Below are 10,395 nucleotides of genomic sequence, written 5' to 3' on the forward strand. Positions count from 1 at the left end.
GCTAGAATATAAAATCCTCGAAAGGATCTTCCTCTAACACCTTAAGATTTTATCATAGCTCCGGAAGGACTCAGATTCGATTTCATATAACCTTCAACGTTCTCACAATTTATAATGGACATGTAAGGTAAAGTTATGCCCCAAAGACGGGCGCATTTTAACAAATTACAACTCTCCTAAAATCTAGAGATACAGGGTTTGTTTTAGCTTTAAGAGGAAGATGAGTGTTACGTGAGTACTGAGATCAAAGACCTATGTGTGCCTGGTTCGTGGCCATTTATTTATTTTTGATGCTAAATAAGCTGCATGGCCATATTTAGTAATAATAGTAATACAATGAAACCACCACATTCTAATTCCCGAATTTCCAGTTTTTTCTTGTGGTTAATTCATTTTCTTTTCTTTCTTTGTTTCTTTCTTTCTTTTTCCCACATGTAAAATCCATGATTCCATGACAAATGGAATGCTGCTTGATTTAATTGTCTAATTGTTTCCAGTTTTTGCCACTCCTTTTAATGATTCTTTGATGTGAAGGAGATGACTTATTGAGGTTATAACAGGTAATATTTTGAAATCTTCATTATTTGCATTTGTTTTTACATTGTTATGTTCGATTTAACAAGTGGGATTTCATTACATTTGTGTGCTATCTATGACATGCTCTGTGTATGTGTTTTTAATCCTGTTAAAAGGAAAAGAAATTGTTTAGCAATTGTAATTTTCTTTAAATTTATGCAGAATTACGATGATCGAGTTTGATCTTAGAGGGGTTTTAAGGCTAAAATTCTAATTCATAAATGGAAAATTCAAATGGGAAGCAAAAAATTGATGATGACTCTGAAGAAAACGTGGATGACAATGAAGATTCAGATTGTGATTCAATCTCTTTTGATGAACCTGGTGTTTTGCAGAAGGTTAATACTTTCAAGGGAGAGGGCAACATATTTTTTCAGAAACGTGATCACGAAAATGCATTATTGAAGTATGAAGAGGCTATCAATTGGCTTCCCAAGGATCATAATGATGTTCCATACATACGGAGTAATATGGCTGCTTGTTATATGCAAATGGGACTTGTTGAGTATCCGAAAGCAATTAACGAATGTAATTTGGCCTTGGAGGTTGCTCCTACGTATACCAAAGCTTTGTTGAAGAGAGCTAGATGTTTAGTGGCTTTGAATAGGCTTGATTCGGCTAAAAGAGATGTTGACACTATCTTGAGTGCCGAGCCAAATAATATGTCAGCATTGGAGATCATGGATGATTTGAAAAATGCAGAGCGAAAAAGTTCATTTGTAGAAGAAAACGACATTGCATTACCACCTTTTGACTATGTTGAGCCTGCTTTGATCAGAATTTTGAAAGAGAGGGTTAAAAATAGGAGGTATGGTCAACTTGAGAATAAGGTAGAAAATAATGTAGAACCAAAAGTAGAGGGAAAAAAGGAATATAATGGTGAGGAAAAGAAAGAGGATAGCTTGAAAAATCAAGATGATGCTGTGAAAAAACGAGAGAATGGCGAGGAAAAAACCACAGAGGATAAAGTGATGGTGAAGGATAAGATAAGTGTCAGTGACGAAGTGGCAACTAAGACAGTGAAATTGGTACTTGGAGATGATATAAGGTTTGCACAGCTACCGGCCAAATGCAGCATTCGATTGGTAAGAAATATAGTTCAGGATCGATTTCCTAATTTGATAGGCGCGCTTATCAAATATAGGGATCCTGAGGGGGACTTGATCACTATCACCACAACAGATGAGCTAAGATTAGCTGAGAAATCTGGAGGTCCTCTAGGTTCTGTGAGGCTATACATTGTAGAAGTAAGTTCAGACAGAGAACCACTTTATGACGGAAAGGTGCTAAATAATAACGCAGCAAAAGGTGCAGATGCTAGTGATGTTTGTAATGTTAAAGCAACAGAAAATGGGCCGTGCTGTGTTGAGGACTGGATAGTTCAGTTTGCACGGCTTTTCAAGAACCATGTTGGCTTCGATTCTGATTCATATTTAGATCTTCATGAGCTAGGAGTAAAATTATACACTGAAGCAATGGAGGAGACTGTCACAAGTGAAGCAGCGCAACAGATTTTTGAGATTGCTTTAGAAAAGTTTCAAGAAATGACTGCTTTGGCTTTGTTCAATTGGGGAAATGTTCATTTGAACAGGGCAAGGAAGCTCGTAGCTTTCGAAGAAGATAGTCGTAGCGAAAAAGTATTAGCGCTGGTGAAAAGTGGGTATGAGTATGCAGACAAAGAATATACATTGGCGGGGATTAGATATGCAGATTCTCTAAGATATAAGCCAGATTTCTATGAAGGCCATTTTGCTCTTGGACAACAACTATTTGAACAAGCAAAGCTTTGTTGGTATTATGCAATAGGAAACAAAATTGATCTGGATACATGGCCTTCGACGAAGGTGCTGGACCTATACAATAAGGCTGAAGAAAACATGGATTTTGGTATGCAGTTGTGGGAAGAACTGGAGGAGGAGCTACTTAGCGAAGGACTACAGAATCCGGAAAAACGTAAAGCTGATTTAAAGAAAATGGGATTAGAAAGACTATATAAAGAGATATCTCCTGATGAAGCCGAAGAGCGAGCTGGAAGTATGGGTTCTCAAATATATCTTTTATGGGGTACTATACTCTATGAGCGCTCTATTGTGGAATATAAGTTGGATTTGCCAACATGGGAAGAATGTCTGGAGGTTGCAGTTGAAAAATTCGAACTTTCTGGAGCATCTTCGGCAGACATAGCTGTGATGACGAAGAATCATGTTTCCAATGAAGAATCCTTGGATGGTGAGAACATATCACATCTATCTAGTGACATTAACAAATATTAATTAGTTGAAAAAAAAAACTATTTACAGTTTTGTACTCAATGCAGGTTTTGGATTCAAAATAGATGAGATCATACAGGCATGGAATGATATGTATGATGCAAAAAGATGGGAATCCACTGTATCAGCCTTCCGTCTGGAACCACTGTTTCGTCGAAGAGTTCCAAAACTTCATAGTGTGATAGAGCATGTATCATTATATTGTTCATGACCGAGGAAGACTAAATCAAGCATAAGAATTAGCTCTTTTTTGGTTGATGTTTCTGTGGTTCTCAACTGAGGCAGGTATATGAAAATCTGCATTTGCTTGCTTTAGCAAATTTTCTCCGCCTACATAATAACCTAATTGGGGTTATGTAGCATTACTGCAAAAAAAATTAGCATGACATGACCAAGTCCTAAAAAAGCCAAAAGTAGTTTTAATATTCAACACCTAAAGAAACAAAACTGTGGGTAAATTACTATAAAGTTGCATATTCTTCTCTATAACTTCTGTCAACAAGGTCTTAACTTTCATTTGGTGGAGTTTATTTTCTCAATACATGAATCACTTGCTCATACTTCCATCTATAACAAGATTAACAAAGCTTGTAATCTTTTATTGATCTTTGGTTCAATGTAATGTAATTTTAGTTCCTACAAGTGTACTTCCTGGTTGAGAGCTCCAGATTCGCCATGTCTTTGGTTATCTTAGGTATTTGTAATCTACAAAACTAAAAGAGCAAGGTGAAGATAAATACGTAAAATGATTGTAGATATCATTCTTGTGCCTTTTACAGATCTAATTATTTTCAGTCATCTTCGGTTACTAGATTACATTCCCCTTGCTAGAAAGCTTCCCATCCCTACCATCATTTGATACATTTCCTTCATCTTAGTCTATGATAAATCTGAGTCGAGGGTTATCATAGCAGTAAGGTGGCTCTCTCCTGTGATTTCATTTCTGCATCCCCCCCTTTCTTATACAGTGTTAACATGTGTCTGTGAATCAACTAGATGTACATTTCTACATGGATACATTCAACTTGCAAGTCATGTAGCAGAATATTTTAAAAGTTGGTTATTTGAAAATAATTGATGAGTCCTATCAGTAAAAATGAAACTGTACATCTCCCCCTCACTTGGTTCACCCCTTCGTTAATGTAGTCTATGGCACATCTTATATACTTCAATCTCATTGCTGAAAATATTCACTTTGAATTTACCATTCAGTGACCTTAGTTTTACAAATAATTTTGCAGGTGAACTAGCACGTACGATGTCCCTGAGTTGAGAATATAGAAGGAAAAAGGTCACAGCAAGAAGATGCAGCTCTTTTCATTTTTAAGTTAGAGTAGTTTTTTTTTTGCGCTCTTGAGAATACATGATCTAATCTGTGACATGAAACAAATTTAGATTAGCCAACTTTTCATTTGGTAGGCGCCACCTAGTGTACAAGTATCACACATCCATTGGCAAAGTTCACATATAGTCTTGGGCCGATTTTTCTTTTCCTCTTGTCTGTAAACCAAAATCATGCACTGTCGTCAATAGTGTGCCCTGTATACAATTAGGACCAGTATATGTGAAAGACGAAAGAGACGCCAATTGTTGTTATACATGCCTTAGTTTATAAAACAATTTTCAGTATATTCTTCCTTGAATTTAATCAGCAGTTTGTGTGCAGTTGATTACAAAGAATACACCGTAACAAGAATCCAAGAGGGGTGATAATCCCTAATAGTTGTGTGTTATATAACACATATCTAACACACTGTTTCAAAACCCTTAGATCATTGTTTCAAGAGCCTAGATCTATAAAAAAAATTTACCCTTTCACGGATATTTTCAGGGAAAGGACATTTCTCCTTTCCGTGGAAAATATCTGACGCCCCTAAAATAGTATGTTAGATAAAACTTAACCAACACACGGTTGTCAGGAATAAGATCCATCAAAGAGTACCCTGTCATTGTCAATATCCAACATTTACAACTAAAAACACCTAACGGTCGTGGAAAGAGAAAAGAAGAAATACCAGCTAGTTACCAAGTCAATAGTTCTGAGGAAATTCCATAACCTCCTTCTTAGAGAGAAGGATTTAACGTGATGCTTGCCCTGTAATCAGTATCATCACCAAGAGCGGCATTCTCATCCGTGTCATCTACTTTCACTTTCTCATCAAAGCCATCATCCCCTTCCCCTTTCTCTTGGTTCTCAAACCCTACCTTAAGTTCCTTTTTCTGTCAAATCTACTTCCTCGCTCAACGCCAGCTTAGCATTCCTTTCTCAACTCTCAATGATAATACCACCTCACTCAATATCACTACTAGCTCATGCTTACATCAACTGAAAGTTTGTTACTCAAGGACTGTCGGCTCATCAATTCTTTATATTTTCTTTCCATTGTATAGCTGTTAAATTAGTAAGAGTATATAAGTTTTAGTTAGTTAGCTTAGTATTTAAGTTTTAGACTTCATCTTTTACAAACATACTCTCTGTAAAATTGATTTTGTAAAATTGAATGTTCAAACAACAAAATCAACATGGTATCAGAGCGGATATCGTTCATTTTCTCGATCAAAATCGTCGCCTAATTGCTGTTTTCAGGTGATTTTGTTTCGATATGTAGCTCTTCGTTCACAATCTTCTTATACAAAGTTTGTTACTGCAAGATCTCAGTCCTTTTGTAGTTTCTGCTTAAAGCTTGATCAAATCATTATCATAACATTATATCATTTGTGTATTAGTCAAATCATTGTGATGATCAAGATTAATACATATTTCATACTGTAATGTATCATCATATGTTCTTAGATATTAAGTGCAACACAAAGTGAGGGGTGAATGTGTTTTCTTTATTTGTAATATTTTTCAAACTTGTTTGAATATGGTGAACAAGGCAATATATAATTTGTAAAGTTGTCATGTTAGCAGAATTAAAAACAACAAGCACAACTAACACAATATTTCAAAACTCACGTAATTTGTATTAGTTAAGTTTGTCTTGCTACAAATTCTGAATTCTTAAAAATATAGGAACTCAGCTTCTTTTTTAGAGAGTACAAGAAAATTTAGATCTGTTTGTTACATCTAAAATAAAGGACCAGTGTTTACTTTATAGATTAGTAAACACGAGTTTACACAACATACAATAAAATGTACTAAAACCTTTTCTAAGCTACCTCTAATTTTTTCTATTTTTGGCTCAGTAAATCTTTGCAAATCTTGTAGGTCTGTGACCATCCTTTGTCAGTTAATCTTAACCCTTGATCTTGCACTCTTCAATCTGCTTTTATAGACTTTTCAATCTAAGTGAATAGATCTTTTGTTGATTGATAATCTTGAGTCTTTAACTTGTCTGTATTGTTGTATTTGAAGTTCATGTCGAGATCTCCAGTTTGTTCTATAGAGAAGTAAGATCTCGATAAGTATAATGACTTATAGAGATCTCTGAGTTCTCTATAAGTGTATTTGGCTTGTCGAGGTCTCTGAGTTCTCTATAAGTGAACTTGACTTATCGAGGTCTCTAGAGGTCTCTAGATCTTTACATGTAGAATTTGACTTGTCGATATCTCAGAGATCTCTATATACATTTTGACTTGTCGATATCTTTGAGATCTCTAATGAGAAATTGACTTATTGATATCTCCAATCTTCACATCTTCATTTTGACTTGCCGATATCTCTGAGTTGTCTATATACAGAAATGACTTGTCGATATCTCCAATCTTCACATCTTCATTTGACTTGTCGATATCTCTGAGACTTCTCTATAAGCTATTTTGGACTTCTCGATAAGCCATTATGGAGTTCTCGAATGACTTCTCTATATAACTTGATCTATGACTTGTTAATATCTTGACATGGAACATTTTTATAAAACAGATTTATTCAACTCTAAGCTGCCACATCTTTTATCTGAGGCATGATCTTTGCTTGATCTTCTTCTAGAGTTTATTCTTAGGCTTGAAACTGTTTACAGAAAAATACTCTATTATAATCTTTTAACATTTTTACAGACTCAAGAAATACAATATATAATAAAAATTTAGACTATCATACAACTAAATCTTAGGGCTGTCAATTTGACTTAGTCTTGTTATTATATAGGCATGTCTTTCACAACAATCTCCCCCAATTTGTGAGAAGATTACTTATCACAAATTCATGCCTGATAACAAGACTAACCCCAAGCTAAAATCAAATACATAAATATTGACAGATTTGAAAATTTTCAACATTTATACATTGAGCAATCACATTAGTTCAATGGTACAAAAACTAGGTGAATTCTTCATAGCCTGGTTCTTTCCTAATGAGGTCCTTGAGATTTATAATCATATTGAGTTCTTCAATAATTTATGTCCCTCTCAAGGTTTCTACCAGTTTGAGCCATTCATCTAATGTGAAACCATTTAAGTAACTCACTCTGAATCTTGAGAATCTGCCAACTTGTATGTTCAAAAAGTATCCATCTTTTGAAATTCTACTCATCCCCTTTTCCTTGAGCTCATTTGATCTTTATTCAAACATAAAAATTTCTTCTGCATACTTCCTATCCTTTTCTTCCTTTTCAACCCTTGCTTTTGCATTTCTTTCATCCCTTTCTCTCAGCCATATGTTGAGTGGCATTTATGACACTTTATTATGCTCCGTAAATCTTTGAATTTGTATTTTGTACTCAAGTTGTTAGTATTTTTGACGTGTTTTTGTAGTGCTTTTGCATTGCAGGATTTTTTCAGGTAATCAGGTGAATTAACATGATTTTATTGCTAATTTGATGTTAGGATGGTGTCTAGAATAAAGGCTTGTGGAAAGACCAGCTCAAATCAACAGGAAGAAAAGAAATCAGAATTTTATCCAGAAGAACGGCGCGCCCGCGCTGAAGTAGCCCGCGCCCACACCCAAGAAGCAGAAACTCAGCGCGCCCGCGCTGTGCTTCAGCGCGGGCGTGCCAGGTCGGGGTGATAAAATTCTGTTTCTATTGGGATTTTGAGAGTTTGAAGCCCTGGTTAATTCTACAACATATATATACATAAATAAAGCTTGTTTTTCACAAGGAGCCGTACCAGAGCTAAGGAGAAGGCGTAAGAAGACCATAGAGCACAATTCAACCAAGGCGAAGTAGATCTAGTTTATTCTTGTGATTCTTTGTTTTAAGTTGTAACTTTGGATGCTAGTTTTCTTATTCTGGAACCTTTACTTTTGTTTCGTACTTGGTTTTATTAAGTATAAAGACTACATTTATTTTACCATGCTTTCATCGAAATCCGCGTTGATGATGAGTCCGATTATGGGCTATTCGTTATCGTGGGGTTCTAACGGATTTATTTATGGATTTTTTAGTTAATTTGTTTCGATGCCTTAGTGTGTGGTGATTGTATGATAACCTAATTTTGATTGTGCTTATTCATCTTATGTGCGTCGCCAACTTATAAGATAGTGTGTTAATCTTTAATGAAGCGAAAGTGAATTTAATGGTTTAGAACTTGCCATGCTAGCATAGGTTCATGTATTCATTATGCATGATTCGTAGGTGATTTTAACCATCTTACTTGCCCTATGTAATCACAAGGGATAACTTGTGCATTAAACCGTTATGTTGTCAAATTCTATAGACATATAGGGTCTCAATATAATTGGTGTCTATTCAGTTTCTATATTTTTTGTGGATGTCTGGTAGTATGGTATTCGTACAACGAAAGTTGGCGTTTATCTGTTTCGTGTTATCTGATTAGTGTCATCACCATTACATGCTAAGGTTAAGAATGAAAAGGATATTGAATGAAGTATTTAATGAAGTTAGAATCCCATGTTTGTGTCATATTATTCAATTCTCTTTAATATCTTAGTTTATGTTCTTTAGTATAATCTCTTAGTTAATCTTAGTATAAACAACCACAATTTGTTACTTGTCTTAGCATTGGATAATAACCATACTAGTGTTGCATAGATATATTGATTGAAATTAACCTAACCCTATTCTTGTGGGAATGAACTAGAATTTATTCTATATTACTTGCGATCGCGTATACTTGCGTGAAATTTTTGCGCGTGTTTTAGCGACTAACAATTTTTTGGCGCTGCTGCCGGGGAATTCGGTGTTAATCTTTAGTTTATATGTTTGTCATCATTGGTCGTTAAAGTTCATGACTCGGACATTGTTACTTACTTAATTCCTTGTCGTGTTTCAGGTACTCTACCGAGCGTGTATGCATATGCGTTCTCGGTCTCGTAAGAGGGCACTGGATCAAGCTGAGGAAGAAGTTGTAGTAGAAGAGAAAGTTTAGGAAGAGATCTTAGTTGAGAAAGAAGAAGAGGCTCTTGTTGCAATGGGAGAACCAGAAGCGAATTCAAAGCCTTTGATGGACTACTCTCAACCGAAGATCGATGATATTCAGTCTAGCATTGTTCGACCAGCCATCTCGGCTAATACCTTTGAGATCAAGTCGAGCACGATTCAGATGATACAAAACTCAGTTCAGTTTGGGGGTTCTCCGACAGAAGACCCCAACATGCACATCATAGATTTCATCGAGATCTGTGACACTTTCAAGTTCAATGGAGTTTCTAAAGATGCTATTAAGTTGAGGCTTTTCTTATCTTTTTGCGGGATAAAGCTAAGTGCTGGTTACATCTTTACCACCAGGGTCTATCACCAAATGGGAGGATCTTGCTCAGAAGTTCTTAACCAAATTCTTTCCTATGGCGAAGACTGTTGCAATCAGAAACGCACTTATTGAATTTGCTCAGCAATCTGGAGAATCGTTATGTGAGGCTTGGGATCGATATAAGGAGATGCTTAGGAAGTGTCCTCATCATGGGATGCCTAACTGGATGATCATTAACTATTTCTATAATGGTTTGGGTGCTACTTCTCGACCCATGCTTGATGCAGCATCAGGAGGAGCCTTGTGGGCTAAATGCTACGATGAAGCGTATGAATTGATTAAACTGATGGCTGCTAATGAATACCAGAATCCTACTCAGCGACTATCTCAGGGTAAGGAAGTAGAAATTCTGGAGTTGGATGCAGCTACTGCTATAGCTGCTCAACTTAAGGCTTTGACAATGAAGGTGGATTCTCTGTCTAATTATGGAGTTAATCAGATCACTAGTGTCTGTAAGCTTTGTGCTGATGCCCATGAGACTGATCAGTGTGCCATTTTTAGTGTATCAGCTCAGTTCGTGAGCAACTTTCAGAGGTCGCAACAACCTGTTCCAGCCACCTATCATCCTAACAACCGCAATCATCCTAATTTTAGCTGGAGCAATACTTAGAATGTGGTTCAGCAACCTTATCAGCAGTACCCAGCAATGCAGTACAACTCCCTGGTTTTCAGCAACCGCAATATGCACCAAGGCAACAACTTCAGCTGCAATAGTCGAATGAAAAATCTGAATTGGAGGAGTTGAGGCTCATGTGCAAGAGCCAAGCAGCGTCTATCAAGACCTTGGAAAATCAAATTGGGCAAATTGCCAATGCCTTGTTAAATCGTCAACCTGGTACACTTCGTAGTGACACTGAAGTACCAGGAAAGAGGGAAGAAAATGAGCAGGTAAAGGCAA

The 10,395-nt window shown here is 36.2% G+C and overlaps 1 protein-coding gene and 1 non-coding gene across 2 annotated transcripts; one reads left to right on the forward strand and one right to left on the reverse strand.

Annotated features, from left to right (window-relative positions):
- Positions 1 to 434: 434 nt before the first annotated feature.
- LOC141661687 (protein PHOX1-like) lies at positions 435 to 4,488 on the forward strand. The gene is made up of 4 exons (XM_074468693.1): positions 435 to 560; positions 739 to 2,805; positions 2,894 to 3,131; positions 4,088 to 4,488. The coding sequence occupies exons 2-3, from the start codon at positions 798 to 800 to the stop codon at positions 3,055 to 3,057; spliced, it is 2,172 nt and encodes a 723-aa protein (XP_074324794.1). The 5' UTR covers positions 435 to 560; positions 739 to 797; the 3' UTR covers positions 3,058 to 3,131; positions 4,088 to 4,488.
- A 5,058-nt stretch (positions 4,489 to 9,546) lies between these two features.
- LOC141663385 (small nucleolar RNA R71) lies at positions 9,547 to 9,653 on the reverse strand. Its single transcript, XR_012551459.1, has one exon. It is a non-coding gene; the product is annotated as a small nucleolar RNA R71 (small nucleolar RNA).
- Positions 9,654 to 10,395: the final 742 nt, after the last annotated feature.

This window comes from Apium graveolens, chromosome 5 (genome assembly GCF_009905375.1).
Source record: "Apium graveolens cultivar Ventura chromosome 5, ASM990537v1, whole genome shotgun sequence".
NCBI lineage: Eukaryota > Viridiplantae > Streptophyta > Magnoliopsida > Apiales > Apiaceae > Apium > Apium graveolens.

Excerpts from the sequence above, each read along its gene's own strand:
- LOC141661687 (XM_074468693.1), top strand. The coding sequence starts at position 798 with ATGGAAAATTCAAATGGGAAGCAAAAAATTGATGATGACTCTGAAGAA. Across the intron at positions 2,806-2,893 it reads CAATGAAGAATCCTTGGATG|GTTTTGGATTCAAAATAGAT; the intron begins GTGAGAACATAT and ends TACTCAATGCAG.